Source organism: Danio rerio, chromosome 5, assembly GCF_052040795.2.
Source record: "Danio rerio strain M-AB ecotype USA chromosome 5, GRCz13ab, whole genome shotgun sequence".
In the NCBI taxonomy this organism is placed as follows: domain Eukaryota; kingdom Metazoa; phylum Chordata; class Actinopteri; order Cypriniformes; family Danionidae; genus Danio; species Danio rerio.
Window position 1 is genome coordinate 28,500,743 of NC_141025.1, and position 18,809 is coordinate 28,519,551.

General features: G+C 36.5%; 2 protein-coding genes across 19 annotated transcripts in view; both read left to right on the forward strand.

Moving 5' to 3' along the window:
* The window catches only part of loxl2b (lysyl oxidase-like 2b), a 53,180-nt gene extending 38,890 nt beyond the window's left edge, over nt 1-14,290 (forward strand). For 3 of the 5 annotated variants that reach the window (XM_087252877.1, XM_087252876.1, XM_087252875.1), the window contains 8 exons: nt 337-494; nt 588-755; nt 6,442-6,607; nt 7,348-7,588; nt 9,495-9,610; nt 9,698-9,834; nt 9,947-10,058; nt 13,074-14,290. In XM_087252877.1, the coding sequence (XP_087109003.1) occupies nt 337-494; nt 588-755; nt 6,442-6,607; nt 7,348-7,588; nt 9,495-9,610; nt 9,698-9,834; nt 9,947-10,058; nt 13,074-13,144 (1,169 nt within the window). In that variant the 3' untranslated portion in view covers nt 13,145-14,290. 5 annotated transcript variants of the gene reach the window in all.
* Nucleotides 14,291-15,073: 783 nt separating this feature from the next.
* sfrp1a (secreted frizzled-related protein 1a) overlaps nt 15,074-18,809 on the forward strand; it is a 52,392-nt gene continuing 48,656 nt past the window's right edge. For 7 of the 14 annotated variants that reach the window (XR_015490016.1, XR_015490020.1, XR_015490021.1 and 4 more), the window contains exon 1: nt 15,450-15,610. The gene's annotated coding sequence lies outside the window, so the exon portion shown is untranslated. Of the gene's footprint in view, nt 15,258-15,449; nt 15,611-15,842; nt 15,901-16,687; nt 16,814-18,809 lie in introns of those variants that run through there. The other 7 variants (XR_015490017.1, XM_087251561.1, XM_087251567.1 and 4 more) reach the window with 4 other exon arrangements.

Sequence of the window (18,809 nt, forward strand, 5' to 3'; positions counted from 1 at the left end):
ATATGGGCTATTGTGTGTGTAAGTTTTGATTAAATAAATGAATTGAATCCATTTTAATCCATTCTGCAACATTACAAAAATGTGGAAAAAGTGAAGCGCCATGAATATTTTCCGGATGCACTGTATGTTGAAGAAGGATGGTAACCATTGACTTCCAAAGTAAGTTGTCAGCCAGGTTTCCAAAAATGTAATTAAATTATTTATTCATAGCATTGAACTCATACAGGTTTGGATAAAGAGTGAGTGAATTAAACAGAATGTTTGAGCTGCAGGAAGTTAACACACAATTCTGACTATTTTGAGGGGTGTATTTTTATGAAAACAAATATATTTTAGGAATGGGCCCTGTACATATGAATGAAGTTCAGTGTTCTGGCTTCGAGAAGTCTGTCACTGAGTGCTCCTTCAATATGGAAAAAGACTCTGAAGGCTGCAGTCATGAAGAAGACGCAGGTGTTAAGTGCAATGTTCCTGCTATGGGCTTCCAGCAAAGGGTAAGGTCCTGTCTGTGGTCTGTTTTAAATAACTGACTGCTGAATTCTGATTGCCATAATGTAACATGACAACTCTGCTGTTTATTACTGCAGCTACGGTTGAGCGGAGGTCGTAACCCCTTTGAAGGTCGTGTTGAGGTTCTTGTGGAGCGCAATGGTTCTCTTGTTTGGGGGACTGTCTGCGGTGAGGGGTGGACAACAATGGAGGCCATGGTGGTCTGCCGACAGCTTGGACTGGGATTCGCTAGCAATGCTTTCCAGGTATGTTTACTCACAGGAAATGGGCTTCACTTTGAGATATTTTTACAACTGCTGACAACTCTACAGGCTGGAAAGGTAAAGTTTCAAGGAGAAAACCTTGATCTTAATAAATTGGATGCTTGCCCTTTGAAGAAATTCATGGTATTCCAACTCTACATTACTATTCCATTCTCTCTTTTTTGGGGGATAAAAGCAGGATTGCGAAGGGCTGCTGTTAGTGAAATCAAAGCCCTGTGTGGGCTCAGAGTTTTCCACTGACGTCCTACCGTGATTTCTGAATAAGCAAACCAGATCATTTCAGTTATGGAATTTTTCAGATCAATTTCATCTTAATACTTTCCCCACCATTGACAAGGAATCTTGTCAATTGAGAGACAACCAGGGAGCGAATTACATAGAGGGTTTGGATGTGGTGCCAACCTGATTTCACCTAGTAGGACATGATGCTGGATTAACATTTAAGCTGATCCTGGAACAACATTCCAATCAGCCAATCAGAATTAAGGGATATGTTTACAAATCCTGTTAAGTTTAGGCTTGTGGTTAGGTTTATGCACTTCTATGTAATTCTTATGCAACTATTATTGCCATCTAATTTTGGTAGTAATTTACAGTTATTGTTGTGTTTAGGGGTAGGGATTAGGTATGGATTACATTTTGGAACTAAAATGATGTTCCAAGATCAACATAGATGGACAATAGATGGTAGCACAATCGCCTTATAGCAAGAAGGTTGCTGGCTCGAGCCTCGGCTGGGTCAGTTGGCATTTCAATGTGGAGTATGCATGTTCTCCCTGTGTTTGCGTAGGTTTCCTCAGGGTGCTCCGATATCCCCCACAAGTCCAAAGACATGCGGTATAGGTGAATCGGGTAAGCTAAATTGACCATATTGTATGTGTGTGATTGAATGTTTATGGGTGTTTCCCAGTGATGGGTTGCAACTGGAAGGGCATCCGCTGAGTAAAACATGTGCTGGATAAGTTGGCGGTTCATTCCGCTGTGGCGACCCTAGATTATTAAAGGAACTAAGCCGAAAAGAAAAGAATAAATGATGAATGATTCAAATATACATTTGACCATCTCTCTGACAGTTAAACCATTGTAAATGCATGCTCGCGCCAAGCAGTCTATGGCTGCTAGGCATGGGCTGGTATAAGATTCTGACGGTATGATTCCCGGTATTGTGACTACTGCACTAAAATATATTATTTTTGAATATTCAGGTAAAAAAAAATGTAAAAAGAATTCCCCATTTAACACAATATATTTTATTCTAAGAAACTTATTTTGAAGCAGTTAACATGTCAGGCTAAATAAATAAAATAAATCATTGACTTCTGCTGTCTTTATTAATTTTAAAACCACAGATTTTTTTTACAACTTGAAAAGGCATCTTGGGATATCTTTCTTTTCTGTAGATATTAATAAGACACTCAATGTTCAGCTCGATAGCATGCTTGGATGTTTGTGTATAAGCAATTTTTTTTTAGATGTTTGCTGAATCTTATCAGTAGCTTTTGATATGGATGCTCCTTTTCTGCTGGAGGTAATGTTGCCCTTAAAAAACTAAATAGAATATTCATAAAAACACAAATAAAAAAAACTTACAACTTACATATACCTCAGGAATGGTATAACAGAAGATTTTAGTTGGTTTCCAAACTGCAGTAAACCTTACCGGTTATTGTCCCATTCCTAATGGCTGCAGAAAAAAATATTCATTCAGCGGTTTAAAACAGGAAGATCTAGAGCACCAACAGACACCCTAAGTGTTAGCTTTTTTCTTGTAAAAGATAATTGTATCATGTGTAGCCTAAAAGAATGTAAAACTTGCAGCATAGTTTGTATTTTATTATACACTTAATGTTAACAAAGTTAAAGAGTAAAAAAAAATAAGTGCAGTCTTTTATGGTAATCTATTTATAGGTGCCAGAATGCAAACTTGTCACTGCTTATTTAATAGCAAATGCCATTGAGAATCACACAACTGCCGAAAAAGCCAATCAGAGGATACCGTAGGTCAGAAAACACTCAATATACCCTAAAACACCCATGTTCAGAGCAATTCATTATCTTGTCGGCTTAGTCCCTTTATTTATCCGGGGTCGCCACCGCGGAATGAACCACCAACTTATCCAGCAAGTTTTTACGCAGCGGATGCCCTTCCAGCTGCAACCCATCTCTGGGAAACATCCACAAACATTCACTCACACACTCATACACAACGGACAATTCAGCCTACCCAATTCACCTGTACCGCATGTCTTTGGACTGTGGGGGAAACCGGAGCACCCGGAGGAAACCCACGGGAACGCAGGGAGAACATGCAAACTCCACACAGAAACGCCAACTGAGCCGAGGATCGAACCAGCAACCTTCTTGCTGTGAGGTGACAGCACTACCTACTGCGCCACTGCTTCGCTCGTTCAGAACAATTATTAAATAAAATATATAAATTCAGTTCACTAAAGCATATTACACAATTTTTATGAGTGCCAATATTTTAGGTGTATTAAGGCAAGGGAAGCCCTAGTGCACTGTTTCTCAACCACGTTCCTGGAGGAACACCAGCTCTGCACACTTTCCATGTCTCCTTAATCAAACACACCTGATTCAGATCATCAGCTCATTAGCAAAGACTAAGAGACCTGAAATGGGTGTGACAGACAAAGGTGACATCCAAAACATGCAGTGCTGGTGGTTCTCCAGGAACGTGGTTAAGACACACTGCCCTAGTGCATGCCTTGAAGAAGTTACAGGACTTGTAGTTTTCCTGGATCTGAAATACAAAGATGATAAGTGTAAGTGTAGGTCAAAAATTGCATGTAAATTTTCCTTTGGCTTAGTCCCTGATTAATCAGGGGTCACTACAGTGGGATCAACGGCCAACTTATCCAATAGTATCTGGATGCAGCCTTTATGATGCAAGCTGAGATTGCATCGCTGATTGAATGACACAATGCACTCAATGGAATGAGTGACGTCACTGTGACAGTTAGGGTTAGGGATGGGGTTAGGTAAGCGCATTAAAAAGCATTGGATGCAGCTTAGATTGCACTGCAGCAGGTCTGCATACAGACCCCTCTCAACTTATCTAGCATATGTTTTACACAATGGATGCCCTTCCAGCTGCAACCCAGTACTTGGAAACATCCATACAAACTTATTCACACACATACATTATTGTCAATTTAGTTCATCCAATTCACCTATACCGCATGTCTTTGTACTGTGGGGTAAACCGGAGGAAAACCATGTGAACACGGGGAGAACATGCAAACTCCACACTAAAACAGGCCTAGTCAGGACTCGAACCAGTTACCTTCTTGCTGTGAGGTGACAGTGCTAACCACTGAGCCACCATGCCACCCTTAATATGTAATATGAATACGATCATATGTTGAATCTAGAATTTCATGATAGAAAATTCTCAGATGACTTTCAAAGTGAAAATCCTTCAAAATGTTCATGTTAAAACAAAGCTGGGGGGGGGGGGGGGGGGATGGGTTAATTGAACATTTTGTGACACCTTGGTTCCTGTGGCGTCGATTAGCTGTATCTTCTGGCTGTTAATATGAAACGGCAGGATTTCATTCCTCTGGCATGTTGTCTAGTCTAATGACACTGCATTTGTCAATTCATCAAAGGGATTTTGTAAACAGAGCGGTCTGGTTGTACCTTCTGAAGAATGTTCTGTGATTCTGTTTGTCAACTATATCCATAAAGAAGCTGTTTTTCAAATGTTGCTCGTGTTTTTCCCAACAGTGGCTCACTTGTACAAAGTCCAAGGCAGAATTCTTTCTTTTTACAGCTTGGGACAAAATGAGATACTGTTAGGAAACGTATATGTACTTGTACGTCTGAAATGGTTCCCAGTTTTATTGGTCTCTGATGTGTTATCAAATGGCTTTGATCCATTTTGCACAGCTTGGCTTGAAATAAAGATGTTTCTTATTGAGAAACAATGGTCATTAGTAGACCAACCAGCTATTTAAGTCATCCCTGTTTCTCTCAGTTTAACCTTTCTAAATAACATGCTTTCTGACGGTTATAGATGTCTGTGTTTACTGTTGCCAAGGGAAACCTTTACTCCCTTCTGCTTTGACAGCGGTAAAGATAAACTGTTACACCTGGGAAGCATTTAAAAGAGTTAGAGACTTCAATCCAAGAGAAAATTATATCTCTTCATCAAATGGATCTTAAATAGATAATAAGCAGGAATGAAACTGTTGACTGCCACAGGGTTGGAAAACGGAGTAGTGGTTTGCTTTTAAAAATGTTACTGTTGGATCGATGTGATTTATGACTGGAAATGGCTGAACAATAGACTGTGTTTTTTTCTTCTAAATAATAAAAGGGTTGATTTATAGTGTGTATGCCTTTTTAATATAGGCAACTAAATATAAAATGTCATGTCAAAGTAACATTTCATTGTTCAGGATATTAATTTGAGCTATCTAACAGTTGGTCTTGTTTGGCGTTAGACTTTGCCACTGATTTGCTAAGCTATGTTTAGGCAGCTCAGGACTTTTCTCGATTAGAACAAAGCTCCAGTGATTTTAAGATGGTGAGAGAAAATAGCACCATCGTCTGGTTATTTTGCACTTAGTGTTGTGTTCTCTCATAATAATATCTAGCATATGTTCATTTATGAAGGTGTATTTAATAAGACTGGTGTAAAAGAAAACAGAGCAGTTAGCGACACCTAGTGATGTAAATGTAGCTCACATGTTTATATAGTAAACATAAGGGGTAGTTAACGTTTCAGGAGATAGTTCGAACTAGCTGGTCAATCAGGCTGGTTTTAGAGGGGTTTTGGCCATTCCAGGCTGGTTTCCAGCCATTTCCAGCCTGGTCTTAGCTGGTCAGGCTTGGAGATGACCAGCTAAAACCAGCTTGACCTGCCTACCTAGGCTGGGAGCCCAGCCAAAAACAGCCATCTCCAGCTTAAACCAGGCTGGTCAAGCTGGTTTAGGCTGGTCATTTTCCAAACCCCTCTAAAACCAGGCTGGTTGAACAGCTAAAACCAGCCAACTTAGGCTGGTTTAAGCAGTTTTTTTCAGCAGGATCATCCCCCAAAAAAGAAAATTCTTTCATTATTTACTCACCCACACAAACCTTTTTGAGTTTCTTTCTTCTGTTCAACACAAAAGAAAATGCTCAAACACTGAAACCATTAGTGTTTATTGTTGGTTATTGTTTTTACATTCTAAACATTCTTAATAATATCTTTTTTGTTTGTGTTCAATAAAAAAAAGGTAACTCATAAAGGCTTAGAACCACTAGACAGTGAGTAAATGTTGATTTCTGGCCTCTGGATTCATTTTCAGTTTCCAGTGTCAGTAGAACAATGCTCTCTATATAAACATCCTTCATATCTTGACATCTTTGATATCTTCCTCTTTTATTTAAGATAGTTGCAAAGTTTCTGATAGGTAAATACAATTTTTCTGTGAACTACATTCCAGTTAATCAATACAATTATAATAGTTTTACTCAATCTGAACCACTGTCTACAGGTGAAGAAAGTGTCAATATTTTTTTCATATGAGTAAACATTACTGGGTTCATCTTTAATAGTCTAACACTATATTATATAATGTATGCTGCATTTAAATTCAGTGCACTTTTATAATTTCCCCTTAGAGATTTCCCCTTGAACTCTGAAGTGTAATATGTTGTGCAGGAGACGTGGTACTGGCCTGGTGCAGTGAATGCAGATGCAGTGGTTATGAGTGGAGTGAGGTGTGCAGGAACAGAGATGTCTCTCTCCCACTGTCTGCATCACGGAGAATATCTCAGCTGTCCTAAAGGTGGAGGACGATTCGCTGCTGGAGTTTCCTGCTCAGAGAGTAAGATTATTATCATAAAAATATTTCAATCTAGTTGTTTTTTTTTGTCTTTGTCAACCTTGAGCAATTATTTGTACCGTATGGACATAGTTATTTTAGCTTCGACTAATTTATTTCTGGAGAAACACTGACCTCTGGTGGTCACACAAAATAACATCCCACCCTCTCGTCGGTTTGTGTTGTTACAAGGAATACAAATAATTACTAATGTAGCGTGTGGTGTAAACAATTAAATAATAAAATTATATATAATATTTACATTATAATCACCTTCTAGGTGTATTATTAAAAACTTGGAAATATAGGTTTATGGCAGGTTAAATGAGAATGTTTTGTGGAACCTTTAACTGAATATTCTGTTTTCATTTACTCGCCCTCAAGTAGTTCCAAACCTGTTTGACTTCCTTCTGTTGAACACAAATTGGGTATTCTGAAAAAGTAACCATTGACTTCCATAAAATCTGTTTTTCCTACTGTGGATACTATGAAAGTTAAAAGTTACAGGTTTTTAGCTATCTTCAAAGTATCTTCTTTTGTGTTCAACAGAACAAAGAAACGTAGTATTTGCAACCACTTGAGGGAGAGTAAATAGTGTGTGAATTTTCATTTTAGAGTGAACTATCCCTTTAAACAAGCCATCTATTCTTTTATTCACAGATTACATATATATCACTCTTTAAAAGAACACTGAGGAGAGCATTTGTTTAAAAAAAAGGCTAAAAATGATTTGTTTTTTCTAGCTGCTCCAGATCTGGTGCTCAACCCGCAGGTGGTGGAACAGACCACATATTTGGAGGACCGTCCTATGTTCATGTTACAGTGTGCTTATGAGGAGAACTGCCTGGCCAGCACCTCCAGTGCCACTCCTGCCAACTCCCCTCGCCGGCTCCTCCGTTTCTCCTCCCAGATCCACAACAACGGACAATCTGACTTCAGGCCCAAAATCTCCAGAGAGAACTGGGTTTGGCATGACTGTCACAGGTAGGGCTGCACAATATGACGTATGATGATCATCAGTGTGGGACAAAATTACTTTTGAAAGTAGTGCATTACCATATTGAGTTACATCCCCAAAAAAGTAACTAATTGCTAGTTACTTTTTATGGAAAGCAATGCATTATATTACTTTTCAGTTACTTTTGTGTTACTTTTCCTTACCTGACTGAGGTTTGATCTCTTTCAGAACTTGCAGGTGTTTTTTCACGTTTTATATAGAGAAGCTCTGCATTTAACAACCACTTATAAACCTACACCTTTATTTTCCTTTAAAAAATGTAGGATAATATTATATTTTGAGAACTTTCTGATCCCAGAGCTAGACATGATGTATATACAGATAAGTGACAGCATGCAATGTGTTTGCTACTTTTGAATGTTTTGTGTTATTAAATAAATTCACTGTTTTTAAATAAAGCAAATTTTTAATAAAAAAAAAAAAACAGATTTTAAACCTTTAAAATATTTAATAACAAAATGAATAGCAAGACGAAAAAAAACAGCCCCAAATCAAAATAAATCTTTGAGCTTTATACATTGAATACTTTTCTTCACATGGCCTTAACAAATGTGTAAATCGTTTGCCACAAGAAAAAAAATCTTAGTATATTACAAAACATAGTCACTTCTACAATAATGTTGGACAGTGGCTGCATCTCCTCAAATAATAAAAGCAATAACCATTTTTAATTTAGTCTAATTAATTGTTTTACCTGGAGAACATGAACTGATGTCAATCATTGGTTGTTTAGCTGGAAGGGGTGCGGGTGCAGTGCTTCACATCCAGTTTTTTTTTTTTTTTTCCCAATGTTGTGTTTCTTGCAGTTGTCGAGAGTTTTACTTAATAAGTTAATAATCTACACTTAACAACAATCCACTTCTTTTCTTCAATGAGTTCAAAAAAACAAGAATCCATTGCAAAAATGTAAGTCTTCGGCCTGCCATTCTGACTGTCTGTAGTGATGATGGGCGATTTGCGAATGAATTGAATGAATTTTTCAAACCGGATCTTCTGAACCGGTCGAATTGTCGTGAAACGGTTTGCGTCTTCAATAAGTACTAACATATCGGATACTCCCTCTGACTTGAAATAAACCAATATCCTAAGATATTCAGTTACTAGAACAGTACACTGACTCATCTGCTGTGAAAAAACCTGACCATGATGATGAGTGCGAGCCGACTGTCTGTTCACTCGCAGCACACAAGTCTCTAATTGAGTGCGTGATTCAACCTGACTAGGGTACTTTTCATTCTGCAATATGTTTTGTAAAAACCAATTGAGCAAGGTAAAAAGTAAGTTGAGGAACAATCTTGAATGCAGAAGCCACATTTTGACCAAATTTGGGTCTTGTAGCATGAACGGCCTATGAGGAGATACGTTTTTGAGGACAGAGTAGTATATGAGCAAGCATAGGAGCTTCCATCTAAAAGTATTAGTCAATTATCTCTGTTTAATAATCAAAACTGACAAGAATGTGACTGTGAGGGGCTCCATCAGCGATTCCTCTGAGCGACATGAGCAACCGAATGAACAAGTGTAATAGTTACAAGTGAAGACAAAAGGTTTTTCGATATTGCAGTATTATTTCAATTCAAGATATGAAAGTGTTTATTTTTAACCAAAAGATTGCAACCTTAGCTTAAAAATTCATGAAGTGAAAGTCACTAGCATCACTGGCACTTGACGGTCAACAAAATACAGACATAACAAAAATATACGTGCCTCCTGATGACACATTGAGGTCTTAAGAAGTGAAAAGATCAAGCTGTTCAAGATTAGTCTGGAGCATAGCCTCTTGTCTCACGATGACAGGCGCAGATGCAAACTCAAGTGTGAGCTGACACCTGACTTATAATTTTCTAATTCATTTCCATATTAATGCTACAGGCACTATCATAGCATGGAAGTGTTCACCCATTATGATCTACTCAGCACCAATGGCACTAAGGTTGCAGAAGGACACAAAGCAAGCTTCTGTCTGGAGGACTCAGAGTGTGATGAAGGTATGAACGAATGTTTTTGAAGTTGAACTGTTCCTTTTCTGTAATAGCATGAGACTAAGATGATGTGTTCTTCATTTTGTTAATCAGGAATTGAAAAGAGGTACGAGTGTGCGAACTTTGGTGAGCAGGGCATCACAGTGGGCTGCTGGGATACATACAGACATGACATTGATTGCCAGTGGGTGGACATTACAGATGTTAAACCGGGAGACTACATATTCCAGGTTGAAATCGTTCATTTGCAGAGAAGTTGTTATTTTCATAATAATAAATAAAATTGAATCATATTTTTGACTTATGTATTTTTTTGTGCTGATTGTTCTCTCCCACTGACAGATCGTAATTAACCCCAATTATGAAGTTGCTGAGTCGGATTACACCAATAACATTGTGAAGTGCAGATGCCGGTATGATGGTCACCGTATATGGATGTATAATTGCCATATAGGTAAGCAACATGTCATGAAGGCCTCTTTATTTGCCCTGGAAATTAATTCATAATTTTGATAAATTACTTTTTTATGATTAATATCCCTCAACTTAAATATAGATATGACCAGAAAATGTGTAAACGGCGTGACACCATGGGTCAGTGGTTAGCACTGTTGCCTCACAGCAAGAAGGTCGCTGATTTAAGTCCTGGCTTGGTCATTTGGCATTTCTGTGTGGAGTTTGTATGTTCTCCCCATGTTGGCGTGGGTTTCCTCCAGGTGCTCAGGTTTCCCCCACAGTCCAATCACATGTGTTATAGGTGAATTGAATAAACTAAATTGGCCATAGTGTTTTGAATGTTTCCCAATACTGGGTTGCAGCTGGAAAAACATATGCTTTGTTAAACATACAGTGTGCTAGATATGCTAGATAAGTTGGCGGTTCATTCTGTTGTTAAATAAAGGGACTAAGCTGAAGGAAATTGAGTGAATGAATGAAAATGTGTAATTTATTTTTAATCTTGAACACTCTACAGTTGGCCAGAATTATTAGCCCCGCTTTGATTTTTTTTTTCTTTTTTAAACATTTCTAAAATGATGTTTAACAGAGCAAGGACATTTTCACAGTATGTCTGATAATATTTTTTCTTCTGGAGAAAGACTTATTTGTTTTATTTCGGCTAGAATAAAAGCAGTTTAATTTTTTATGCATGATTTTAAGGTCAAAATGAATAGCCCTTTTAAGCTATTTTTTTAGACTATCTACAAACCATTATTATACAATAACTTGCCTTATTACCCTAACCTGCCTAGTTAACCTAGTTAAGCCTTTAAATGAAGATGTTTAGTAGTATCTTGAAAAATATCTAGTAAAATTATATTTACTGTCATCATGGCAAAGATAAAATAAATCAGTTATTAGAAATGAGTTATTAATAATATTATGTTCAGAAATGTGTTGAAAAATGCTCTCGGTTAAACTGAAATTAGGGGAAAAAATAAACAGGGGTGCTAATAATTCAGGGGGGCTAATAAATAAATATATATACAGCACTGATCAAAAAATTTGGTTCAGTATGTCAACAAGAATGCATTAAATTGATTAAAAGTGACCATAAATGTAGTGCGAAAAGATATACATTTCAGTTAAATTCATTTCTTTTTTCGTTTATCAAATAATCATGAAAAAAGTAAATCCTTTCTGGGGTTACATTACATAGTACGAGAAGGTTCTGTCATGATAAGGATTTTTTGTTGTGCGATATATTGTCATTGAGATTGTTGAGATAAGGAATATTATTGTCATTTTAAGTTGTCATTTTATGTCCCTGATTATGTAATGATTAATGATGAACACTTTAAAACACTTATCATTCTTAAGGTTATTTAGATTCTGGATTTTGAATTTAAAAAGGAAAATGTCCTATTATACATACTATAAAATGTCCTATAAATAGGGCCACATGGATTTCTGCTGATTTTTTTGCCCATCGAGTCTATGTATCTACTTGTGGAAATATATAATTTTCTTTTAGTTTTTATAATCCATTTCACTAATATTATTGGGCTATAATAATAATAATATTAAAATGTTCTTATGATTTAGTTACAGTTTGTGAAGTAATATTTTCTGTCTTTTAGTAGATATATTATAAGAGAGACCTGCTTCTTTTACCTAATAATTGGATCTAATTGGATTTGCATTGAATTTTAAAATTTTACTTTTATAAAATAAAAATTTATTTATTTTTATTTCATATATTAAGTTTTTAGGTATGAAACTCCTAAAATAATTCCACATAAATCTGCAGATTTTTTACAAAATTCTCTGAAGAAATAGAAAAAAATGTCCGCAGATTCTGTCTGGCCCTACGGATTAGGTAAATGTCCAGTTATAAAATTTTAATTGTCACTAGTGAGTTAAAATGTAAATGTCATTGTCAACTTCGTATTTGAGGTCATTGTCAACTTCGTGATTGAGGTCATCTCCAAGTATTGCACGATAATTGAGTGTATTTATTATTTATTATTGTGACTGGCCCAACTACAAGGTATTCAAATGAGGGAAAAAAACATTTTGATTTATAATAATTTTTCATAATATCTCTGTTTCATAACAGATTTACGTTTACGTTACATAACTGTTTATGTTAATATCTTTAATATTATATTTTTATTAAATAAATGCAGACTTTAACCTTTTTAAATGTTAAATGCCAAATCTTTTAATGCTATTGCAAAAAATAAAGACTATTAGTTAAATCTAGCTACATAGCTAATCATTCATTCATTCATTTTCTTTTCGGCTTATTCCGTTTATTAATCAGGGGTCGCCACAGCAGAATGAACCGTCAACTTATCCAGCATATGTTTTACGCAGCGGATTCCCTTCCAGCTGCAATCCAACATTGAGAAACAACCACACACTCTCATTCACACACATACTACGGTCAGTTTAGCCTACTCAATGCACCTATAGACCATTTCAATGACTTGATGTCATTGGCCCATGAACATTTCCTGCTTGCTTTCAAACTATTTCATAACAAGAGGCAAGTCAATCATAACTTGGTGTTAAAACAGCTATCATAACATTAATTAACAATGTGTGGCTCTTTAGGGATTCTCAGAAGCTATAGGATTTAAAAATGTAAAACAGGAAATACGTTGGGACCATTGTTTTTGTTTACATCCCTCAAAATGGTCTATAGCACATGTCTTTGTACTGTGGGGGAAACCGGAGCACCCGGAGTAAACACAGAGAGAACATTGGGAAAACATGTAAACAGAAATGCCAAGTGACCCAGCCAAGGCTCGAACCAGTGACCTTTTTGCTGTGAGGCGACAGTGATACCCACTGCACCGAACCATAGCTAATATTATAGAACCGATTTCAAAATAAAATAATAAGTCTACAAAGTAAACTTTGAGGTGTTCAAATATATTTTGTGACTTCTGTATACCCCTAAATGAGATGTCATCCCATGAGCATGCTGTATTCTAAACATGACTGTATTTCTGTCTCTTTATAGGAGGCTCCTTTAGTGCAGAGACAGAAGACACTTTCCCTGGCCTGATCAACAACCAGGTGACCCACAGGTAAAGGTTCAGATGAACATCCAGAAACCCCAACCAACCAATGAGATTATCAAGAGCCCTGAACCACTACACCTCTCTAGAGGACCTTTCCACTTCTCAGCCTTATCTCCATCGTACTGTAAGACAGAACAGAACATCCCCATTTCAAACGCATTCCAGTTTCGAGACAGGAACTGACTCTTGTCTGAGATTAACAGACTGAAAAGCTGTTGTTTTCCCTCTCACCCCTGAGGCAGTAACAAATCTGAAAGCTCAGTCTTTCTGTTTTTGCTGCCGATGTTGAAAATGGAACTGTGGATAACTCTCAAGTGAGATCATTTCTTACATGAAAGGAACTCTGGTGCACTTTTATATACATGTGTGTATTTTTGAACTTGACAGGACTTGTGGTTTAGGTCTTTTTGTAAGCGTTTCAACAAGGTAAGAGGACTTTCCTCAGGTGGGTCATACATCTACAGAAAAATAAAGGCCTGAAGAGACCATTTCATTTCCCTTTTTAGTCTCTTATGTGTTTTAACTTTATACTTGGGCTTTTTGAATCCAAGCTGACGACTTCTGCTTATAGATAATATTTGAAGTGCCTCATGGGTTTGCAGTACAAACTGCTGATACATTAAGATACGATGAGCCCTGGAATATTTCATCTTTATTTTTTAAAAGGAGTTTGTTCTTACATTATGTATTGTAATACAGGAATACTTTGAGAAGCCTTACATCTACAGGTTCAGATCAGAGGTTCATAAACACTGGCATCCCAGGAGCAGGTTACTTTTATTACAGTTTCCCCTGTTTCATTATTTGAAATTGACTGGTGGTCAGTTGCTGTGGACAGTCATTATGAATTATTTATGCCGTCCATTCTGTACGTCTTATGAAGCTGACTGAAAACATCACAAGCAAGCATTTAAAGCAATTTATCACACCAGTATTAAATAACTTATTTAAAAACAGGGATTTCTAATGCTATTTTTTTCAATGTGGAATGTTTTTGATTTGTTGTCTGTCAATGGTGCTAACGTAGTGTTATCCTCTGTTTTTTGAGGGACTGTATCAGCTAATTTTATATAAAGCTTACTTGAATGGATGTAAAAATCATGGATGTATGCAATGTAGCATAATAAACATGCATTATTTGGCAAAAGAAGAACAACATGCAGTATGGGCCAAATGGATCTAGTTGTTTTCTTGGAATCTCCAGTGGGAAGACATTTTTCATTCACATTGCACCCTCTAGCGGTGCAATACTGCAAACACTGTACTGTAGATATAATATTCACTTCATCCACAAGAGAGCCCTGTAGAAGCCTATCAAAATGGAAAGATTAACAGAAGTCTATTCAACTTGAAACATAATAGAAATTTACATTCCATACAGAGAGCAGTGTATTTGAAGATGAATGTGAGTTGTTCAAGCATTTAGAGATTTACCTAGCAAGCTCTTCATATGATTAATTACCTGTTTTCATAAGCACAACACGCATAACTTAGGATTCATACATCAGTAATCAAAGTGTTTCGTTGTTGTATTAATATTGTTGTAATAACCGTTATTTTAAAAGGCTTTTGAGATTAATGCTCATCATTTTTTATCACTGACAGACGATTTTCCTAAATGCTGGAGGTCCGTTTTTAAAAGATTTCGAAGATGGTAATTGTAGTTAGTGGTTCAACCTCAAATGGTAAATGTACAAAGACCACCCACAGTGTATAAAAACAAGTGTCTGAGTTCTTAAACAGCAGGGCATGAGGTATGTATTAATTACTGAATCACTTTCCAGGAAAACGGAGACCTTCACTCTTGACCTTAATAAGCACCTTTTCTGGTAACACTAACAGTTTTTGTTTTGGTGATGATGCATGTCTGTTTATGAAGAAAATAACCGGATGAAAGAACATGAACAGAATTAATTTACGTGAGTTACGTCAACATTCTGACATCACAACAGCCCATGTTCAAGGCTTCTCGTTAAAATGTTACTTTGTCTAAAAATCTTGTTTTTATTTTCATTTAGTAACGCATGATATTTAATTGTTGTAAAGGAAAACAGATTCACTCAAACCACTCAAAAAGTTGTAAAAGAAGCTGATTAAACAGCGCCTGCACGAATCAGGATTTGGTAAGTTGCATTAACACTAATTCAAAATGATCAGTAAAATATATGATTTAACTTGTGTGCGAAATTACATAATTTAAACAGATTTTTACTTTTGTCGCCGGCAAACTTGTTCTATACGTGAGAGAGGAGTGAGGGTGAATCAGCTCTTAATTTGTGCAGTTCATAGCTGCGGGCACGCGCTTCCGATGACTCAGGATTCGGATCAAAGTTAATGCGTACAGAGTGTATCCGGATCAAATGTGGAGAAGGTGCAGATTGCATCCTCGAATTGAACTAAAGTTTTTAGGAATTAGGTCCAGAGTTTTCTAACACTGACACGAATTTAAATCCAGTGGAGTATTCCGCGTTTTCAGGTGACACTTTATATTATATTTCCTTTGTTAAACCGGCTGAACCCCACCTTGTGTGAAGCTTATATTATCACAATGTTTGATTGAATCGTTGATGTTTTTCTGATGATTGTCTGGATTTGGTTTGGACATAAAAATCAGTTCAGTTCTCACTAGACCACCAAAAGTTTCCTCCAAAAAAGGCCTTGTGTTTTGTCTTGATTTAATGTTTGGCGCTTGCTCTTGCTCTTGCTAGGCTTAGCTTCAAATCTGACAAGCTGAAGTGATGGTTGTGTGTGGACAGTTTTTCCAAAGTAAGCCAAAAAGCTCTACATTTCTCACACAGTATCAGTCATTTTTCTGTCACTATCTTTGTCCAATTGTTCACTTTGGTGAGACAGAAACCGTTTATAGGCATATTTGTTGGTTTGTTTGTAGAACTGCATACAATGAAATTGTTTACCAAGAAAAATCCAAAAACATGTACTTTCAAACGTTTTATGAAGCTTTGTCCATCAAATCGTTTTATCTATCTATCTATCTATCTATCTATCTATCTATCTATCTATCTATCTATCTATCTATCTATCTATCTTATCTTATCTTATCTTATCTATGCATGCATGCATGCATGCAAATAATGTGTGTTTTGTCTTGTGGACCCAATAGCTCATCTAAAACAGAAAATTTTATCATCACCTTTCACTTATCACTAACCTGTTTAAGATGTTTCTCTGTTGAACACAAAATATTTCACAAAATATTAAAAGATATTTGCTCAGGTTGTAACCATAAACCTCCATAGTATCAATGGTTTAATAGTATAAATGACGTCAATGTTTTAACAAAAAAAATAACCTCCTAAAGGTTTGGGAACTATTTGAAAGAGAAAGAACAATGAGTACATTTTTATTTTGTGTTGTACTATTACCTTGACAGATATAAAGTAAAAGAAAATAATTTCAGTAAAGAAATCAGTGTAAAAATAATAATAATAATAAATTAAAATACAATGCCTGGAAATGGAAAAAACTGCACTTTTTTGGTAGAGAAAGTAAAAAATATCCAACTTCCTGTTGAGTTTGAGATTTTGCTTTGCAGGTTTTGGCATGTTTGATGTGTGTGCCAATTTTCATGTGTGTGAAAGGTAGCCCGGGGGCCAGTTCATCAAATGTGCATAGGTAGCGTTGTGAAGCCATTTTGCCACATCCACTTCTGAAACCCATAGTAAGTGATAATTTTTCATCACGTCTGGTGTTTGTAAAGTTTCATGCGTTTTCTAACATGTTTAGACCCTCAAAATTCCTTTGATTAGCGGCAGGATAATAGTAATAATAAAAACAGAGTAATTCTTATAGGGCCTACTCACCGATTTGATGCTCAGTTCCTAAAAACGATTGGAAACCCAAGCTCATATGGTGACTAAGTTTATTTTCTCATCTGCAGAATTGCATTTTTATAATGTTCACTTTAAAGTCAACAAAACAAAAGGGAATTGTTGCTGCATACAGTCTGAAGAGCAGAATGTTTGCTGTCATGAAACGGATGAATTATAAAACAGATGATGAAGAAACAATACAATAGTTGAAACCATCATATCCCTCAAGTCAAATTAAAAGCAGTCAAAACGGCACGCCAACTCTATGCTGGAAAGAGGATGGCCAGACGCACTGAGAGTTAGTATTTGTTTTGATGAAGTGTCAGCTCAAGGCTTCAGTCTCTAAGTAGGAAGAGAAAACGAAGCATGCAGAAACTTGAAATTTGCGCACTGTTTGCAGCCAGGCATTGTCAGACTCCAAGTAATGTTTCTCTGTCTGGTGATTTCACAAAAAGCTCTCAGTATGTTTAGAAGAGCATTTCATGGAACACTTGTTCTTTTCATTTCCTCTTTTGGAATGTGGACTGATGAAGTCACAATGTATTCATATTCTGTTCATACTGAACACTTATTTAGTGCAATATACTGTAGAATAAAACGGCTGTGTGGAATAAATATAAAAAAAATTTTTAGAGTATAAGTGACACGGTGGCTCAGTGGGTAGCACTTTCGCCTCACAGCAAGAAGGTCGCTGATTCGAGCCCCGGCTGGGTCAGTTGGCATTTCTGTGTGGAGTTTGCATGTTCTCCCAGTGGTGGTGTGGGTTTCTTCTGGGTGCTCCGGTCTCCCCAAGTCCAAAGACATGCGGTATAGGTGAATTAAATAAACTAAATTGGCCGTAGTGTATGTGAATGTGTGTGTATGGATGTTTCCCAGTTCTGGGTTGTAGCTGGAAGCGCATCCGCTGTGTAGGACATATGCTGGATAAGTTGGCGGATCATTCCTCTGTGGCGACCCCTGATAAGTAAAGGGACTACGCTGAAGGAATATGAATAAATGAATTTTGAGTGTATAGAATCAGTCAATTCTATTCATCTTTATTGCTAAAATGCTTTTTTACAATGCAGATTGTGTGAAAGCAGCTTAACATAGATGAAGTTCTAGTAAACTGAAACTGCTTCAATCCAGTTTTCACAGTTGAAATTCAGTTTGGTGTAGTTTAATAAATGTCACTGCTGGAAGCCAAAACATTGAAGAGCTACTCCACTGATTCGGAAAGAAATGACTAATTGATACAAAGAGTTGGAACAGATTCATTCTTAGTTTTTTTTTCCAAATCCTGTTAACATGTTAATACTCGCCACCTCAATCAATTCTGTGGTTGAGGAAATCCGCACTTCTACATTCATGTTGCAGTGGGCTACAAAACAGCTGGGCTTTTGATCTTATATTAACGTCAGGAAATTTTTAAAAATAGACTTCTTGTGTTCATATAATGCCAATATGGTTGTGGACGCAGAGGCGGACTTAAGCAATAAGCAAGGTAAGCAGCAGCTTAGGGCCCTGGGAATTTAGGGGGCTCCTACCAATGCCAAGAAGTCTATATTAATTATACTGCTCTTTTATACATTTTTTGTCATATGTTATAAAATCTGTCTATAACCATAATTAAAAAAAATAAAAAAATCTTTTTACTTCTTTTTAAAACTGGTAACTGGTTGGCCCCTATGAATAGTGGAAATTTTCTTTCGTACTTCACATGAAAATATTAAAATCTAATCACAAATGTGGCTTAGTTTGTAAACTTAACTTTTTTTCCTTTGTGAATTTATTGCATTTATTCTTGCAATTAGAAGATAAAGGTTCCACTTAAAATATTTTTAACATGCAGTTTATTTAACAAAA